Genomic DNA, 21,141 nt, shown 5'->3' with positions numbered 1-21,141 from the left:
CATTTCTTTTTGGCAAACGTCTGAAGAGTGCCTTTGAAAAAGAGAGAGGATAAATATCTGCGGTGACGGAAGTTGAAATTAAATGAGGTGTGAGAGGTTGCAGTATAGACTGAAAGCAGCCACTTTTTGCCATTACAAAGCTGCTATCTGTGAATCTCTGTGTATCTCAGAGAGGTTTGTAAGCATCAGTTGCAATGAAATGAGTACTTGAAAGTCAAATATTCCCTAATGGGAAACAAATAAGAAGTTGCTCAAACTGTGGACAGGTGACTGTGACTTTTTTCTTAACACAAAGAAAACCTACTGAATTCCGTGCATGTGAGTATTTTGTTTGTATTTCCACTGACTTCTGGAGCATCTTATCATCTGTAGGGTCTGCAGCAGGTTGACTGGTGAAGAGCTTCTGCACTTAAGGGCAAAAACAAACTCATTCGGAAGTGGAGGGAAGCCCTTATCACCCACTCTGAGGGGCTAACACAGCTCTGCAGCCAATGGAATACGTCTCCAGAGGCTCAAGATATCAAGTACCCAATAGACGATCCCCACTTTGCAAAACTGCTGGTAATTACGAGAGGAATGCTTCAGTCAAGAAGAGTTTCTACTTCCAATACTCACCCAAGATCAGTTTCATCCAATCTGATCCAAATCTGTCTTCCCTCTAAACTGGCAGAGGATCTAGAGTGAAATATTGAAGTACAATGAAATATTATACATTTTAAAATTTTGTTAATTTACTTGACTTCTGAAGGTCTAGAAATGACACTTTTAAAATTAGGTTTCATTCCTGGTTAAGACGCACTGTTCTATAGATGTCCAGCCAAAGGGTTAAAAAGAAGAAAAAATTAAATAAATATATAATAATGATAATTAGAATTAAAATTGTTTACTCGTTCACATATTGCTCCAAATCTCTTTACCGTTACTTTTCCGTGAAATGCAAAAGGGGAACTTTTGAAGCATGTAAACGGGTGTGCGATACTGATAAAAAAATGATATCTCTATATTTTCTGGAATTATGTAGGCAACGATGATTAGATGATATTTTGCTGAGTGTGTTATTGTGCTGGTTCCTTGGTAGGTTTAGGACTGCCATGAGCAGCTTTGAAATTCTTCATATTCAGTGTGGTGCTAGTTTGCAAAAGTAACAGAAATGAACTTTTAAATTGAAATTAATTTTTACCTTTTATAGTCACTTGCTAGTTATGCTAGTCACTTGTTAATCATGCTAGCAAAACATGCTAGTAACATACTAATCATGCTAGTAACATGATAGTGAAGTGACATTCAGCCAAGTATGGTGACCCATACTCGGAATTCGTGCTCTGCATTTAACCCATCCAACGTGCACACACACAGCAGAGAGCACACACACACCGTGAACATACACCCGGAGCAGTGGGCAGCCATTTTATGCTGCAGCGCCCGGGGAGCAGTTGGGGGTTCGGTGCCTTGCTCAAGGGCACCTCAGTCGTGGTATTGAGGGTGGAGAGAGCGCTGGACATTCACTCCCCCCACCTACAATTCCTGCCGGCCGGAGACTCGAACCCGCAACCTTCGGATTACAAGTCCGACTCTCTAACCATTAGGCCACGACTTCCCCACTTGCTAATCATGCTAGCAACATGCTAATCCTGCTAGAAACATGCTAGCGACATGCTAGTCACTTGCTAATCCTGCTAGAAACATGATAGCGACATGCTAATGCTGCTAGAAACATGGTAGCAACATGCTAGTCACTTGCTAATCCTGCAAGGAACATGCTAGTCACTTGCTAATCATGCTAGCAAAACATGCTAGTAACATACTAATCATGCTAGTAACATGCTAGCGACATGCTAGTCATGCTAGTAACATACTAGTCACTTGCTAATCATGCTAGAAACATGCTAATCCTGCTAGAAACATGCTAGTGAAATGCTAGTCACTTGCTAATCCTGCTAGAAACATGCTAGCAACATGTTAATCCTGCTAGAAACATGCTAGCAACATGCTAGTCACTTGCTAATCCTGCTAGGAACATGCTAGTCACTTGCTAATCCTGCTAGGAACATGCTAGTAATTTGCTAATCATGCTAGCAAAACATGCTAGTAACATACTAATCATGCTAGTAACATACTAGCAACATGCTAGTCACTTGCTAGTCATGCTAGTAACATGCTAGTCACTTTGCTAATCATGCTAGCGACATGCTAATCCTGCTAGAAACATGCTAGTGACATGCTAGTCACTTGTTAATCCTGCTAGAAACATGCTAGCGACATGTTAATCCTGCTAGAAACATGCTAGCGACATGCTAGTCACTTGCTAATCCTGCTAGGAACATGCTAGTCACTTGCTAATCATGCTAGTAACATGCTAGCAACATGCTAGTTACTTGCTAGTAACATGCTAGTCACTTGCTAATCATGCTAGAAACATGCTAGCGACATGCTAGTCACTGGCTAATCATGCTAGCGACATGCTAGTCACACGCTAATAATGCTAGCGACATGCTAGTCACTTGTTAGTCATGCTAGCAACATGCTAGTTACTTGCTAATCATGCTAGAAAAATGCTAGTAACATGCTAATCATGCCACCAATATGCTAGTAACAGGCTAATCATGCTAAAAACATGCTTATCAACATCTATCTAAACTATCTAAATATTCAAACTTCAGGCTTTTACAACTGCTGTAAACTTTCAGTATTAGGCTTTCTCAAGCCAACCTAAAGTTTGTTTTGACAAACTTTTTTATCTAGTTTTTTACTGAACTGTTCTTCAAATCAGTATCACTTTGCAATCGTGCTGATATTTGGAGAAAATCGTCACTCTTCCTGTGATATTAGCTTCAAATAAATTAATAATAAATAAATAATAAATTAGCTTCTGCTAAATGACTAAAAGTAAAAAGTAAAGAGTGTAAAGACCATTGACTCTACCGGGCGACTCCACCGGGCTGGGACACCGGCAAAGGATATTAGTATCGCTTTTTATTTTTATTTTATTTATTTAATTTTTTCCTTTATATGTTTACTATTGAAATGTTGTTGTATGCATTTGTCAATTTTATTTAATTTCCGTATTTTCTTAAATGGGTGTGTATAGAGTATTAACTTTTAGTTTTAGTTACTTTTTCTTATTTGTAAGTCGCTTTGGATAAAAGTGTCTGCTAAATGACTTAAAGTAAAGTAAGTAAAAGTAAATAAAACACTCAACATTTCAACATAAAAAAAACCTTACCTTCCGCTGCAGTTCTCAAATGTCATTCTTAATTTCATGTATTTCATGTATTTTGCACTGTTCTGTAGGGACACCAGAAACTCACGTCGTCTTTCACTTTTTACTGATGAACATTTGTTTAATGATGGCATTTACAGTTGACGGAAATGTCATACATTAAGGATAGTTTATGTTTAAATTCAGACAACACTGACGATTCATTTGAGTCGGTCGTTTTCAATGAAATGGTCGAACTGATTAGAAAAAAGTTTGAGATTCAGGCTCCTAGGATTCACTCATGCACAGAATCGTTCACGGCTAAGAAATTGAACTAGTTAATCACCTGTAGAAGCCTATTGTTTATTTAATTTAGTGCTGTCAAACCATTAATCACATTCAAAATAAATGTTTTTGTTTACATAAATGTATGCGTACTGTGTTTATTTATTATATATATAAATGCACACATGCAGTAAATATTTTGAAAATATTTACATGTAGGCCTAAATGTATTTATATATTTATAAGGCTATATTATTATATTTTATATGATATGTAAATACATTTAACATACAAACATAACATATTTCTTAAATATTTACATGTTTGTATTTACAGTTGAAGTCAAAACTTTGCATACACCTTTGGTTTACAACTCCCCAAGAGTTAAACAGTTGAGTTTTACCATTTTTGAATCCATTCAGCTGATCTCCGGGTCTGGCGGTAGCACTTTTAGCTTAGTTTAGCATAGATCATTTAATCGGATTAGACCATTAGTATTTGGTCATCAAAAATGACCAAAGAGTTTCGATATTTTTCCTATTTAAAACTTCCTTCATTTACAACTATTACAGAAGGTTCAAACGCTCACTGATGCTCCAGAAGGAAAAGCCATGCATTAAGAGCCGGGGCGTGAAAACTTTTGAACAGAATGAAGAGGAGTACATTTTTCTTGTTTTGCCTAAATATCATATTTTTTCATTTAGCACTGCCTTTCAGAAGCTACAGAAGATGCTTACATGTTTTCCAAAAGACAAATTAAGTTCAATTTACCTTGATCTTCAAATTCAAAAAGTTTTCACGCCCCAGCTCTTAATGCATGTTTTTTCTTTCTGGAGCATCAGTGAGCGTTTGAACTTTCTGTAATAGTTGCATAGTCCCTCAGTTGTCCTCAGTGTGGAAAGATGAATCTCAAAATCATACAGTCATTGTTGGAAAGGGTTCAAATACACAAAAATGCTGGAAAACCAAAGAATTTGTGGGACCTGAAGAATTTTTCTGAAGAACAGCAGGCAGTTTAACTGTTCAGGACAAACAAGGGACTCAAGAGTAACTATCACTAAACAAGAAAAAAAAAAAAAAAAAAAAACAGCTTTGGATCGTTCAGGTAACAACACAGTATTAAGAATCAAGTTTATGTAAACTTTTGAACGGGGTCATTTTTATAAATTCAACTATTATTTTCTCTTGTGGACTATATGTAAACATCTTTCATGTGAAATATCTTATTCAGGTCAGTACTAAATAAACACTAACATGCATTTTGAATTATCCCTTTCATTTTGGTAAAATAATGAACATTTTGCAGTTTTGACCAACTGTATATATACATAATAAATATACACAGTACACACTCATATATTATGTAAACAAAAACTTTTATTTTGGATGTGATTAATCGCGATTAATCGTTTGACAGCACTATTTTAATTATACACATGAATACACAAGAAAATGCAAAAAAATGAAATTGAATGCTTTGGTGCTATTTTTTCAAGGGTTAAAAGAAAAAAAGCACATCAATTTTTAAACTCTATACCATTAGATTATAAACAGCAGCATTCTTCAAAATGTATTTAGTACTCCACAGGTAATTATTATTTAAGTTTATAAATGGGCATGCGCGTGGAATGTTTTATTTATTTGTTTGACCCAGTAACTAGTGGTGTCACATGCCATGCTCACGCTCACTCTCTTCCTTAAGATAATCTTCCTACGTAGGAGAAACACTTGATGACAGCGTTGTTTATCTTTGAAACTGTGGTGCTGCCATGAGCTCCATGTAAGTGCACAAGAGAAACATCCGGAAAGGTCCACTGAAGAGCATCACAGAACAAACTGGAATCCACCAGATGAATGACTCACCTGACCATATATTCACTTTATCAGCTTTATGTTGATTTTGAGCAGCACTTTGTCTGTATAATCCAGCCTGATCGGAAATAGGAAATTCCTTCCCTATCATTTAATCAGCATTATGACAGCAGACAGACACAATGCTATCTGGTCTTCTTTTTCTTACGTAATTCCCAGTGTTTTTACCCCTTCCCCTGGTCTCTTGTGTGAATTCTGATCTGAAAGCATTCTTCCCATTTCTATCTCACACTCTGTCACATTTTATCTCATTCTGACTGCAACCAGACAACAGAAGTGAAGGTGCAGGAAAGAAAAGCCAGATAAAAACTGACAGTTTATTTACTGACCGTAATCCACATTTTGTGTTTTTTGCCCTTTTCACCAAATTGTTCACAGACTCTAATGGAGTCTAACACATTTTAGTAATCACATAAACAATTGCTAATTTAAACCTTTGCCACATTATATTTTGTTTTAATTTATCGTTAATAATTAAAGGTGGGCAAGCTTTTCCTTGTTGAAAAAAGGTTCTTTAAAAACAAATCTGACCAGCATTTTAGTTTTTGTCGGGGAGTTACTTTTTGAAATCAATTATAAAATACTATAAAATTTCAACAAAAAGGTAATTAAATACTCTTTATAAATCTCTAAACTGTTTAGTCCAATACTGCATTACTTCAAAATTCACATCTTGTCTTGTAAGTAGATCAAATCTGTAATTTCTGTACAAAAGGTGTCATATACTGTTATCGGACGAATCCTGAGACATTACCACTAGTCTTACTCTGAAGACATTTTTCAGAGCAGTTCATGATGTAAAACCCAGTGGAGTTGTCCAGCTTGTTGTGTACTCCTCTGAGGAGCTAGACAGGACTTACAGTAGTTTGAACTTTGTTCGTTTGACTTTGTCACTATGACGGTCCAGCAGTCGGTCTGTTGAGGATCTCCTGAATCTCTCGGTTCAGCTGCTCATTGCGCACTAGTGCTTCATCCCTGCTGCGCTCTGCATTGCGTAGTACGATCTCTATTGCGGCTCTGCTGCGCCGCTCTGCCTCCAGTGCTTCTTGCAACTCTGCCACTGTAGCACTCAACTCTTTGTTCTTCTGCTGCAGACTGAAGGGACAAACACACACACATTTATATATATTTGAGGTCAATAAGATTGAGCAAAGCTAAAGGCCTTTCTGAAGGGTCATGTGACTGAAGACTGGAGTAATGCCTGCTGAAAATTCAGCTTTGCATCACAGGAATTAATTACAACTTAAAGTATATTAAATTAGAAAACAATTATTTTAAACTGTAACAATATTTCACAAAATGACTGTTTTTACTGTATTTTCTTCAAAAAAAATGCAGCCTTGGTAAGCATACGTTTTAAATTTTAATCAATGCATTTTATTTATTGGAAAAAAGTCAACCAAATCAAAGATCCCAGAGTGTTCTGCAGTGTTGCTAGATAGTTTCTAGAGCAGTGGTCTCCAACTCTGCTCCTGGAGAGCTACCATCCTGCAGATTTCAGCTCCAACCCCAATCAAACACACCTGAAGCAGCTAATCAAGGTGTTCAGGGCTACTTGATAATTACAGACAGGTGTGTTGCAGCAGGGTTGGAACTGAAGTCTGCAGGATGGTAGCTCTCCAGGAGCAGGGTTGGAGATCCCTGTTCTAGAGTGTTGTATGTGACTGCTAATTGTTGGTTACTTAATAGGCCACATATAAAGAGCTCATCCCCAAGACTCATTCTGGTCCCAAACTATGGCCCGGATCCATCCTTCAATGTGACTATGAGCCCATTTTATTGTCTGGCATGCAAAGTCTATGTCTAAAGGATGTTTGTTCAAAACCCTGACCCTTCGCAAACTCCACTATGGGAAATAATGAACACTGGTACACTATTATTTAACTGTACCTGTTGATGATGTTTGTTGAGTCTGTGTTTTCTGGTAATGCTGCATTGCTTTTCTGTAGAGCAGGTGCTGTAGGTTCTGCTGTCTTCTCTCTGCTCACAGCTGGCGCAGTCACATCTTTGCTCGGCCGAGGTTTGGGAACGGGTATTGTATTCTGTGCCTGTGTTTTTACAACATCTGTCTGTTTGTCCACGACATCGCTACCTGTCTTATGCAAGCCAGTGTCCTCTGTGTCCTTCTGTCCTTCAACTTTTTCCTTTTCACTTTTCTGCCCTCCAGAAAATAGTGTCACTTTCTGCAGGTCAAGTAACTTAAAGATGTCCTCTGAGAATGTTTTCTCTTCATTCTCGTTAAAGCTTTCCTGGAACCTGCCCCAAGAAGGCTCACGGCCTTTTCCCACTGGAGGACAGCCTAAGCTGGGTAGAGTTTGCGTCCTTTTTCTGGGGCTGTCGGGCCACGTGTCGGTTGCAGATGAAAATGGAGAGGAAGGAGAAAGAGGTGTGCCTTCTGATCCTGTCTCAGATGACCACAGGTCCTTCCTCTCTTCCTCAGGTGTGTCCATTTCCTCTTCCTCAGGAGATTCAGACAGGGAGGACACCTCACACTTAGAGAGAAGAGTTATGCGATCAGTTAAGAGATAAAGGTGTGAAAATAACGCGGTGACGACTTAAAAAAAAAAAAACTTTGCAAACAGCAGGTGTGCTCATCAAATATGACTATTCTTAAATTGAAGCCTACAAACAAAAAACCTTTCCAGCTATTTTGATTAAAAAAAAAATTAAAAAATACATTACGAATAATATGCCATCTAATTGCTTAAATTCTCTGAAGAAAATGTAAAAATTATTTTCTAGCTGAATATTTCAAATCTGATAAAAAAAAAAAACATTTCAGAATTTTGAAATTCACTAATATTGCTAAGAATAAGGCCACATTCATATTTCAATTTTTTTATACACTACCACTTAGAACTTTGCGGTAACAGCATTTTGTAAGACATCAATACTTATTATTACTTATTCAGCAAAGACGCATCAAATTAATCAAACGTTAAAGACATTTAGAATGTTTCAAAAAGTTTCTATTTTAAATAATTTTTACATATTTACCATGATTAAACAATTAATTATATTAAAATAGAAAAGAGTTAATTTTATACTATTTTACAGTATCACAGTTTTACTGTATTTTTAAAACAAATAAATGCAGCCTTGGTGAAAGAGAGACTTCTTTCAAAAACATTAAAAAATCTTACTGACCCCAAATTTTTGAATGGTATATTTAAAATGTTGCATGACTTGGTAGGATGTTATTATTTAAGAATTCTCCAGGCCTATAAATCACCATTTTAAAACAGTGTGATATTTGCAAGTTCTCCATGAATGTGCTTCTGAATACAGCTGTTATTGTATGTGATCAGTACCTCTGCAGACTCCCAGCCCACAAAACTACGAGGGTTACTGTTCTTCTTGCTTTTGTTTTTCTTGCTCGGAAGAGGAGATGGCAGCTTGTCTTTAGAGGGTGGGAAAAGCAGCTCGTGGTGTCTGATCATCACTGTCATTACCTTCTGTATCATGGGTGTTCCTGTATGTATGAGGTGAGAACAAAGATCATCCCTACAAGGTGTTAACCATAAACACCATACTTGAAATCTCATTCTTACTCACTGTAGTTCAGGTTAAATGTCTCATAAACAACCAATGATTTTTTTTTTCTGTTTGACATTCAGTTTGATTTTAAAACAGGAAGTTGTGAGTGTGATATGTCAAAGGAGTTTTTAAAATATTGGGTCACACTTTATATTAGGTGGCCTTAACTACTATGCACTTACATCAATAAATAAGTACAATGTACTTCATACTGTATTGCAAAACACTTTTGCTGCTATTGAGGTGGGATACGGGTAAGGTTAGGGACAGGTTCGGTGGTATGGGTAGGTTTAAGGGTGGGTTAAGGTGTAAGGGATGGGTCAACAGTGAAATTATAAATGTAATTACAGAAATTAATTACAAATGTAATTACATATAGGTATTTCTAAAAATATAAGTACAATGTAAAAGCATGTATGTACACAAGTGCATTGTACCAAATGATTCATTTAAATGTAAGTACATAGTAGTTAAGGCCACCTAATATAAAGTGGGACCCAACTTTTCAACTACTGAAATGGAATACCATATAGCATGAAATGTAGTGCAGAAAAAGTAGTATGCTAGCATGCCATTATATGCTTCTTGCATATATTTTTTTTCTTACTAAAGTTACTAAAGTGATTTAGTCGAGCAGTGAGAGATTTTCTCTTTTGTTGTTTGATTAACAGACAACAGGAATATTAGACCGCTGTCACTTTGAGCTGCCCAGATCCAACATGTGTTTTCTTTCTCAGCTGTTTGCTTTCACTTAAGGCCTACTGTGTTTAAAGGATGCTTGCCAAGACAGGCATTTTGACACAAAGTGTGTATTTAACCGTTCAAGGCCTATAAAGCTGCAAAAATAACTCAGTTCAGTACTCCTGCGCTCTGAGCACCATCTTAACGTGTGCGTGCCTCTCTGACAGCACTCAGAAACTCTGTCTCTCAGACAGCATACGCACATATTGTGAAATGAGTCCTCTTTCGCTGCTGATTGCATTTCAACTGCTTAAAATCACTTTTTAAACCACAATGCTTAAAAACACATGCAATCGATAGGTTTTCATGACCACGTAGCACAGCAAGGTCATGCGAGCGTGTAACCGCGATAGAGACGATAGTCCAAAATCTCTACGAGTTGACAAATTTCTACCGCTTAATCGTGTCTACCAGTATATCGCCCACCCATAACATGGACTAAAAGGTCCATTTAGTCCATGTTATTTAAACTAATTTTATTTATTTAACCATTATTTGATCCCCTGGTGATTTTGTACATTTGCCCACTGACAAAGAAATGATCAGTCTATAATTTTAATGGTAGGTTTATTTGAACAGTGAGAGACCAAATAAATCCAGAAAAAAACGCATTTCAAAAAAGTTATAAATTGATTTGCAATTTAATGAGTCAAATAAGTATTTGATCCCCTATCAGTCAGCAAGATTTCTGGCTCCTAGGTATCTTTATACAGGTAAGGAGCTGAGATTAGGAGCACTCTCTTAAAGGGATTGCTCTTAATCTCAATTTGTTACCTGTATAAAAGACAACCTGTCCACAGAAGCAATCAATCAATTAGATTCCAAACTCTCCACCATGGCCAAGACCAAAGAGCTGTCCAAGGATGTCAGGGACAAGATTGTAGACCTACAAAAGGCTAGAATGGGCTACAAGACCATCGCCAAGCAGCTTGGTGAGAAGGTGACAACAGTTGGTGCAATTATTCGCAAATGCAAGAAACACAAAATAACTGTCAATCTCCTTCGGTCTGGGACTCCATGCAAGATCTCACCTTGTGGAGTTCCAATGATCACGAGAACGGTGAGAAATCAGCCCAGAACTACATGGGAGGATCTTGTCAATGATCTCAAGGCAGCTGGGACCACAGTCACCAAGAAAACAATTGGTAACACACTACACCGTGAAGGACTGCAGCGCCCGCAAGGTCCCCCTGCTCAAGAAAGCACATACAGGCCCATCTGAAGTTTGCCAATGATTCAGAGGAGAACTGGGTGAAAGAATTGTGGTCAGATGAGACCAAAATCAAGCTCTTTGACATCAACTCAACTCGCCGTGTTTGGAGGAGGACACCATCCCGACCATCAAACATGGAGGTGGAAACATTATGCTTTGGGGGTGTTTTTCTGCTAAGGGGAAAGGACAACTGCACCGCATCAAAGGGACGATGGACGGGGCCATGTACCATCAGGGCCAGGGCATTAAAGCCAACAAGGGCATTGAAAATGGGTCAAGGATGGGTATTCCAGCATGACAGTGACCCAAAACACACGGTCAAGGCAACAAAGGAGTGGCTCAACAAGAAGCACATTAAGGTCCTGGAGTGGCCTAGTCAGTCTCCAGACCTTAATCCCATAGAAAATCTGTGTAGCGAGTTGAAGGTGCGAGTTGCCAAACTTCAGCCTTGAAACCTTAATGACTTGGAGAGGATCTTCAAGGAGGAGTGGGACAAAATCCCTCCTGAGATGTGTGCAAACCTGGTGGCCAACTACAAGAAACGTCTGGTCTCTGTGATTGCCAACAAGGGTTTTGCCACTAAGTACTAAGTCATGTTTTACAAAGGGACCAAACACTTATTTTAAAATGCAAATCAATTTATAACTTTTTTGAAATGTTTTTCTGGATTTTTTTTGTTGTTATTCTGTCTCTCACTGTTCAAATAAACCTACCACTAAAATTATAGACTGATAATTTCTCTGTCAGTGGGCAAATGTACAAAATCAGCAAGGAATCAAATATTTTTTTCCCCTACTGTAAATGACATAGACAATGTTTTATCCATCTTACTGACCCTTCATCATACTGATGGCGTCCTCCACTTGTGGTTTGAACAGGTTCACTCCCATCACCGTGGCCAGATTCTCAACGCTCATTTTATTCACCTTTGAGTTTTGTTGGACCTCAAAAAGGAATCTGAAATAACAAATATGTATATACAAATGCCATGGCTTGTTTTGTCCCTATCAGTGTCTGATCCGTTTTGACTCTTATAGGGACTTGTACCTGCAGATGTAACTTAGGAGGTTGTAGTTCACTTTTGGCAGAAGCCTGATTTGTTCCTCCAGCTTTTCTTTGCCCTGTGATTGATCAGATTGCAGTTATTTAAAGAATGAGTGCTCATCTGATATACTGTCTTTGTGAATGTGTTTCTCACAGCTGCAGTGGCGGCATCCAGCATCAGAGTGCTGTCAAGGAAGTCCTGATATTGAGTCCAGGGCACAACAGGTTCAGGAAGCTCTCTGAGGTACAACTTAAGTAAGGACCCCACCGTGTGGACATCAGTGTCACTGCAACCAGAAGGTATGAACAAATTAAGTATAAATTTGACATGCAGTCATTACAGTTGACTAATCGTCTTTGCAGTCAGAAAGGATGAAGATGAAAAGCAAAAACAGTTGCTTGTCAAATGGATGTGTGCATGTGTTCAATGGCAAGATCTCTGTTAGTCAGGACAGGATGTGGCTCAGCCGCAGATCGTCAAGTGTGTGCCAGGTTCTTCTGAAATAGTGCGCTTTTGTATCTCTTTCTCTATCTCTCATGCTTTTGCACATCCTCTCTCTCTCTCTCTCTCACACACACATACATCTAGTTCATACATTCTGGGTCAAACTCTTCACCTATTCTACTTACTCAAAATAGTTGTGAAGACTTTAGCGTCACCATAAATGGTCATGCAGAGTGTGGTTATCCACATAAAAGCCACATTTGCATGCAAACTTTAAAGAACATTGAAGTCTGGAAACCAATGGTCTCAAAATCAGTCAGTTAGTTAGTTTCTTTTCTTATATAGCACATTTCTACTACTTCAAGAGCAGCCCAAAGTCCTGTACAGTGCATTCAAGAAAACCAAACAAAGACAATAACAAACACAACATCTTAAAATCAATAAAAATCAGGTCCAATATTTTTTTTAGTGGATTACAGTTATTTCTTGACTTTTCGACATTTATTTCATTTCACATAATGTTTCTCCTCACCAAACACAGTTGTAAGGAGTAACCTGAAGGTAAATTAAGACAAATTAAATAAATAAAATAAGTGTTACGTGTTGATTTCTGTTTCGTTCCTGTTTGCCCTTATTTGTTTTTTCCTGTTTTAGTTTTGTTAATCATCGTTTATTCCATTCACCTGTTTCATATTAATCATCATGTTTGCTCATTTGTTTGTTCCTTTAAAAGTCCCGAGTTCTCCCCTAGTCTTTGTCTGAGTTTAATGTTCATTAAAGGATAAAAGTGTGTTGATGCTACTTCGTTCTCCTGACCCTTTATTTTATTTTACTACAACCACTAATACGTGACAGAAACTCAGACCAACACCGAATATGGAGTTTGCGGATCGCTTAACTGCCCTGGCCTGCCGAGATCTACCGCTGGTGGATTATGCGAGAGAGTTCAGCGGACTCGCTGTGTGGATGGCGCTAGATGATGCAACGCTGAACTCATTGTTCCGGATCGGGGAAATCAAGGCCGCCGTTCGTGGCTCATACAAGCCCGCCGGCTCCAGCCCAGGAGTTCATGGATATGGCTCTACCCCCTGAGTTCTCTGCTCCTGTCCTCTCCCCAGAGCCCACTCCTTGCAAGCGCCCTCCAGTGCCAGCTCCTCGCAAGAGCTCTCCTATGTCTCCGCTGGTCCCGTCCGGCCCTCCTTCGTCTCCTACGTCTCCGATGGTCCCGTCCAGCTCCACGCCTCCTGTGCCCACTCCTCGTCAGCGCCCTCTAGTGCCCGCCTCTCGAGGGCCAGTCCCTCAAGTGCCCGCGCCTCCAGAACGCCCACCAGAGCCCGCTCCTCCTGAGTGGCCCCCAAACTATGTAGACTTTCCCAATAAATTTTTTTTTTGGGGGGGGGGGGGGGGCATAGCCATGGCCTGTGTGGCCGGGCCAAAGGCCAAGGCCACAGAGCTCCCTGATCCACCATGGCCGCCCGAGTCCCTGGATCCGCCCTGGAGGCTTCCCTTGTCTCCACCCTGTTCTAGCCCTGCTCCAGCCTCCCGATGTGACTGTTACGGTGTGAGATGCACCTTCCAGGAGGGGGACGATTTCTGTTACGTGTTGATTTCTTGTCTCCACCCTGTTTAGTTCCTGTTTCTGTTTAGTTCCTGTTTGCCCTTATTTGGTTTTTCCTGTTTTAGTTTTGTTAATCATCGTTTATTCCATTCACCTGTTTCATATTAATCATCATGTTTGCTCATTTGTTTGTTCCTTTTAAAAGTCCTGAGTTCTCCCCTAGTCTTTGTCTGAGTTTAATGTTCATTAAAGGATAAAAGTGTGTTGATGCTACTTCGTTCTCCTGACCCTTTATTTTATTTTACTACAACCACTAATATCGTGACAAGCCATTGTATTACATTTTTTCACTCTATTTTAAAAGTCTGGGGTCAGTTTTTTTTTTTTTTTTTTTTAAATAAGGAATAAATACATTTATTCAGCAGGGATGCATTAAATTGTTCAAAGGTAAAGATATTTGTACAATTATGAATTTGTTTCTAATAAATGCTGCTCTTTTGAACCTTCTATTCATCTACAAAAATATTAAGCAGCTCAACTGTTTTCAACACTGATAATAATCATCCGATTTTCAACCATCATAGGAATAAGTTGTTATTTTAAAATACAAAACAGTTGTAATTGTAATATTTCACAATATTTGTTTTTACTATATTTTGTACTGTACTCTAATATCATGGTATTCCTTGAAGTACCTTGTAAATGCCATGGTACATGAATGTAGTATGTATTCAGTACCATTGCATGCCATTACCGGACTAAACAATATGCTTTATTCAGATCAGTTCTCTACAGCATTCATGAGTCGTTTCACTCAGATTTAGACATGTGAAACTTTACCTGGGGAATGAGGGTCTCTCTCCGGCATCAAAGGCCTCTCTGAACTGTTTGACCTGGTTGTCCTGTCCTGGCAGGCGAAAGATGCCCTCTTCATTCAGACCGTGCTCTCTGATGAATTCAGCACACTTCTCCACCAGGATGGGCACCAGACGTGGCCCAAATTTCTTCTCATACACCATGATGTCTGAAAGGCTCTTTCCAAACACTTTCAGGAGAGAAACATAATTTTGTTGAACAGCAGTGGCAGTCTATGGATTCATACCATTATTAATAGGACACCCTTTGTACATTAGAGTGTAGTACAACACAGCAAAGTTATAGTAAACAAAGAGGCTATTTAAATTTATCTTAAATGATGACAGTCTCTCTAAAGCAACCTAAATGCCATCAAGGTAATAGGGTTTCATCCAAGTTACCAATTTTAAGTACTAGTCTAGACCATCATACACTCTGAAAACAAAAAAAGGCATTTTCTGTATTGATTTCTCACAGGTGTTTTACCCACCTGTTTTAGTCATTTTAAATTCTGCATTACATTGTGTTGTGTTTTATGGAAATATATGGAAATGTGCGTAAACTTAGACAATTTCCTGGCAGAAAATTACCAGTACCTTTTCTGTTTTTCTACAGTTTTATTTCTTACAGTATGAGAGAGAATGATCCTTACAAGAACCTCCTCAATCTATAACAAACTTTATTATATAAATGTATTATATGATGAATGATAGATACCTCCATTAGACCTTGATCCGATGGCTTTGCGAATGGAGCGCACCCACTCTTCCATCTCGCTCTGACTGGTCGCCATGAGAACATAGACTTCCCGCTCCCGATCTGTGCTGCTACCTGCTGCATCAGGGACACAACGGCTGTATGATCTTGCCCTCCAACATATACAGTAGTAGCCAATGAGATCTTATACACTGTAAACAACTTGCATAGATAGCAGGCCTGCGTTACACTTAGTGCAAGAGAAGTATTAATAATAAGACTCACCTGGGATAATCTCAAACAGGAATTTATCATCTGTATTTGATGGCAGCTCATTAACTTGGCATGAGAATAAAGGGATTGTTCCCTGAGATCAGAATGAGACAAGAGGGTATAGTTACAGTCTGAGTTATGGTAAATAATTTAGTAAATAGTCAAATAAAATTAGTAATTTAGTAAATAAAATAATAATAAATATCAGAAATAATAAATGCATAAATATAAAATAAAAGCAAATTTCACTTGCATTACATTATCAGTTTGGAAACATTTACATGACAGACAGATTCAGACAGAAAAGTCTAGACAACACTGAAAATCTAGAATTTTAGTTATTTGACTGATAGGACTGGCATTGTGTAAAATTGAAAACCCCAGGAAATAAGAATAAAAAAATATAATGTTTGTATTACTCATGCTTGCTTGTCTCCTACCTGGACTGTGCTCTCTCTGTCATCTTTATGGTATGTTAAGATGTTTCCTCTCAGCACAAAGAAGCGCAGCTGCCAGTTCTTTACGATGGATCTCTGCTTCTTCAGCCAGCCTGTTTTCAGAGGTTTCTCCATGGATCTCTTAAAACCAGTGTGAGTGGATCCAGGGCTCCCTTCCCCTGGCATAACACTCTTGGAGCGAGCTGAGGTGGAAACCAATAGAAAGCAGCCAGAGAATAAGACAAACACGCAGATGAGCCCGAGACTTGCTGAAAATGAAATAATCTGAACTAATTCTATTTTTATATCATGAGACCATCATGCACATGCGTGGTGATGACAGTGGCTAACTATCTGAACCTGGCAGCTTCCTGCTTGACAAATATTTGCAGACCTGCTGTGATTGTCCTGATGCTGAAGAAAAAGTCCTGCTGTGACTTTAGGCCAGTTCTGCCAGAAATAAAAATGGCTTTTGATGTTACTGTGCAATGGATTGTTCGCTAGGTCAAAAGGGTATTATTGGATCTTTCCCATATGCGTTTGAGAACTGAAACATTAAAGAGGAACATTTTATTGTTCAGAGATTGCCCTTTTATACTTGCGAGATCTAATGAAGTTCACAGTTATGTTTCATTCAAGAATCACCCTTGTTTTAGATGTTTATTCATAGAAGTAAAAATTACACAACAGAGCTTTAAGATTTATGTGGATATAACTTGAAAATTCAAGATATAATTTAAACCTGGAAATAAACGTCAAAAAAAGTATGGTTCCGTATAACATGATCATTAGATTTTATACAAAGCTCAAGTCACATGGTGTCAAAGCAAAAAATGGACAAACCAAATACTTTTTACAAAAATTATGATTTTTCAATTTGTCATTCAGGTGACAATTTTTCAATTTGTCATTCAGTTTTAGTTTAGTAATTTGACTTACAGAATACTGCATAAAATAAAATAAAAAACTCAGGAAAGTAGAAATAAAAATAAGTAGACAAGAAAAAAATAAAATACATAATGCATTAAATAATAATAATAATAAATATCAATATATGTTAATTATCTTTTATACCTTGAGAGACTTAAAGAAGTTCTCAGTTAGTCTACCATTTTTTTAAGGAAAAATACAAATGACATAAGTTGACATGCCATAAGTGTACAGAACTTTAATTTTTATACAGATATTTAGCTTAGACCAACCTAAGGTGGTTTGCTGGTTTAAGCAGGTCTGCTAGCCTGGTCAAACTGGTCTGTTGGCTGGTTTTGGGCACTGGTCAGGGTCGGAGACCAGACTGCTGCCAAGGTAAACCAATTAAAACCATCTTGCGCCAGCTAAGATCAGTAAAACATGACTTGAATTTTTTTTTGTCAGTAGGAGAATATTAGAATATAATATTGATATTAATGCTGAGTTATTTTTGAGTTAATATTGAAATATATGACTTTGATTGCAAGCGTCATTACAATGCGTCTTGGTAAATTTGAGAATAGCATTAAAAAAATACAATTTTCCTCACTTTCTCTCAAAAAGTCCCCATTTCTCTCAAAAATCAGTGCTCCATTTGAGCCCATTGATGTCTGGGAGAGAGAACTAAGATACAAAGGAGATCCCATTTGTGATTTAGCTTTCTGGCGGGATAGCCCATAGCAAAGGGAGGGTGGGGTAGAGACCCCTGTGATTGAGAGATAAGAAAAACTGAGATGTGGCAGAAAATAAGAAAATAATAAAATCGCCCCAGTTGGTGTTCATCATAGTGAAAAGCAACTTACTGAAGACACAAAACTCTTGACTTCATGGCATATCTTTGATAAGAAAGCATCTGCAATTAATAAATCTCTAGACAGCAACCAGTCAGCCATTATCTAATTGACAAGAGATGGTGTCACAGAGATTCCAGCAGTTGGAGCTTTTGTAGTCAAATTCGCTATAGCGCAATGAGATCAGAGGAAAGGGCAGAAGAGAGAGAACTAAGATAAACAGGAAGTTACAAGCTCATCAGCCACAGGAAGTAGCGTTTTTGAAAGATCCCCACCTACTGCATTTCATTGGCTCTGTACTTGTACTTTGCACAGTGACAATAAAGTTGAATCTAATCTAATCTAATCTAATCTAATGTCAACCTCTTTGGTGTATTTTGAGAAGATCTTCCCTGATGGAGAGCACGGACCACTGTGCTCTCTCCTGGACCACTGGCCCACACACATTGCCTCACCCATTTCTATGACACACGCTGGGATCAGGGGAAGGGAAGAGAGTCACTTCAAACTCCCCATGCATTACCAAGGAGATCATAGCAGAGATGCAAGAAGCTGTTTGCGTCAGGCCGAGCTGTTCTGCGTCAGGCTGAACTTTGAGGACAGATGATCATTCACGTTCAGCAGAACAGCTCTGCAGATGCTAAAATGTGCATCATTTATGTTTAATGCTATGTTACCGTAGCTAAAGGCAAGGCGGAATTAAAACACACGTTTCTTAATTATGATTCATCAGGAATTTTTCCAAAGGAAAAAAAAATGTTGGCGTAATCTTTGATTAAAATAATTTTTATTTTATTTTATAATAGCTTTTATTTCCATCATTACCCACCTGCCTATTTTTTTCCCACAATCCGACCAATTCCTGGTTAAAAAGCCAAATCCTGCCCCCCCCCCCCCTTTGAACACCCTGTTTCACTTAGAACAGATACATAAAATGGGTTGCAAATAGTTATGCACAACATTAAAATTCTGGCTGATAGGAAAAGTTGATTTTTATTCTAATGTTATGCTTTGTAACTGATAAATGATCAAATTTCTAAATAATGTTAAAAATCTAAATATTTTAAATGAATAAACAAAAAAACGGGTATAAATAAGACAGTAATAACTTAAATCATTTTAAATGCTGCAAGTGAATCACAACATTAGAAAATGCATTACAAAATATAAACATTTTGAGACTATTATAATTTGTTTGTATTAAATTTAATTTTATAAATTCAAAGTGAGTGTTAGATTATTGCAAAAGTAACTTCAAATGTAAAATTAGGGGAAATGAACATGCACAATTGAATAAGCAGTACTGACTGATATAGATCAACAAATTAAAAACAAAACAAAAAAATCTATAATACCAATATATTCTGCACCCCTAGCTACGAACACTGCTTGTCAACTTTAAAAATTAGGCTGTACTATAAGATGCTTTGAATAAAGACTGTTTGCTACATATCAAATAATAAATTATTAATATTAAAAATTACTTTAAGCAAACATTAAATGATGGCAAATGTAATCAAGATGTAAAAACAGGGGAAATAAGCATTCACAATTAAATATCCCATACCGGCTGATACAGATCAAATATTGATTGATATGAGGAGGAAAAAAAACATAACTGATATAGTACCAATTCTGTGCATCCCTAGTTGTGGATACTGTTTTGACTTTAAATAGTATCAGCTAAACATCAAGTAATAATACACTTTATATAATTAGAGCAATGTAATGCAATCAGAAAATGATCACACTGTGAGAAACAGTTGCTCTCTTAACCTAGGATACTGCTGAGAGAACCTTAACCAATGACATTGCAATGCGCCGCATAGTAGATAACTATCTAGCATTTAACAGTATGCTGACATTTTGAGCAGAGAATGATGTTTCTCAGAGTGTTGCAGCGTCTTCCTGCCTGCAGCATGTGAAGATTACACACAGAGGAAATCACTAATGCTTTGCATCTCCAGCAGACAGTGCACACCAAGACCAGAAACGCCACGAGTCACCGCATACAACCATAAACCTGTCTCACGTTATACCTGATTGCTCCATAAATCTGCTGGACGTCATACTTTAACTCTTAACAACAGTTTTTAAACAGCCTGGAGATTAATGAGAAGATTTAGTCAAATTAGAAAGGAAGTACTACAAATAATCTTGCCACAATGACTATATAACACATCAAAAGGTGTGTCAGGGAATAAACAGAATTACAAGGAAAGCATGTAGCTCAAGTGAAGAGAAGTGCTCAAGTGAATTATATAGCCTCAGGGTGAATTCTCCACAATCACTATGCCACTTTTGTCTGTCATGTACAAGATTCTGTAAAATCCCTGTAAAAACCCACATGGTGCATGTGTTAGACTAAACACATGTACCATCACTGCCCAGTCAATTACATTTCCCAAAAACATAAAAGTCACACATTACATGTGTCAGTATAGACCAAACCTCTAGTTCCTAGTGACAGGAGACCTGTTGTGTCAATAAATACAAAGAATCCCACATAAATCTACCCACCTAGCCAAGTGAAATTCCTAAAACACGAAATAGACTTTGACCTTTGACCACACACAGTGTCACTCACCTATCTTGGCAGTTTCAGCTCTGAATGTGCTGAAGTCCCAGTTGCGAGGTAGTCTCAGAGACATTTCTTCAAAATCGGACCAAAAGGTTACACAGACACACTCACACACATTCTCGCTCTCTCACACACACACACACACTCAAAAACAATCACAAAACACACAGTCAACTCTAAGAGTACATTATTTCCAGTCAGCCCCTCTTGTTCTCTTTACTTCCTCCTTCCTCTGCTGGTCTGATTCTTCTTCTTTTTTTTCTACACTTCCAAACACGTTCAATCTTGCCCTTCGTCTCGCCTGCAGTGTTTCTGTAGAGAAGCAGCACTGTGACTCCTCGTACCCACAATCTTCATGAGCTGAGGAAGTGAGTGGCACACTCAAGACAGCCACAGAAAAAATAACAGAGGTGATGAATTTCTACACAGGCAAAAATGCAGACTACAGTTGTGCAGGATGTACCTCAACCAATGGGGCCACTTTCTTCTCAGACATTTGACATCATTTTCTTGGAGAGATGTACCATGGTTTCTTTGTATTTGTCCATCTAAAACCATGGTGTGTTTTTCCATCTAAAACAGACACAAAACTGTTTCTGTCATCATAAAAATCTGCATCTGACATGAAAAGGAAGTTCAAACAGC

At 38.0% G+C, this 21,141-nt stretch overlaps 1 protein-coding gene across 2 annotated transcripts; it reads right to left on the bottom strand.

The window, feature by feature from the left end:
• Nucleotides 1-4,845: 4,845 nt before the first annotated feature.
• Nucleotides 4,846-21,141, bottom strand: LOC306871451 (rho GTPase-activating protein 25-like). 2 transcript variants are annotated; one of them, XM_079419393.1, is made up of 11 exons: nt 20,503-21,141; nt 16,159-16,358; nt 15,731-15,812; nt 15,467-15,583; nt 14,735-14,939; nt 12,046-12,178; nt 11,895-11,968; nt 11,683-11,804; nt 8,668-8,828; nt 7,247-7,848; nt 4,846-6,451 (listed from the first exon to the last, which is right to left on the bottom strand). In XM_079419393.1, exons 1-11 carry the CDS (start codon nt 20,564-20,566, stop codon nt 6,250-6,252), a joined length of 1,962 nt encoding a protein of 653 aa, XP_079275519.1. In that variant the 5' UTR covers nt 20,567-21,141; the 3' UTR covers nt 4,846-6,249. The 2 variants fall into 2 exon arrangements, with proteins under 2 accessions (XP_079275519.1, XP_079275520.1); XM_079419394.1 differs by having other exon boundaries at nt 15,467-15,580; nt 20,503-20,911.

This window comes from Barbus barbus (assembly GCF_936440315.1).
Source record: "Barbus barbus genome assembly, chromosome: 6".
Lineage (NCBI taxonomy): Eukaryota > Metazoa > Chordata > Actinopteri > Cypriniformes > Cyprinidae > Barbus > Barbus barbus.
The sequence above is the reverse complement of the archived record's forward strand: the minus strand, read 5'-3'. Positions and strand labels throughout refer to the sequence as shown.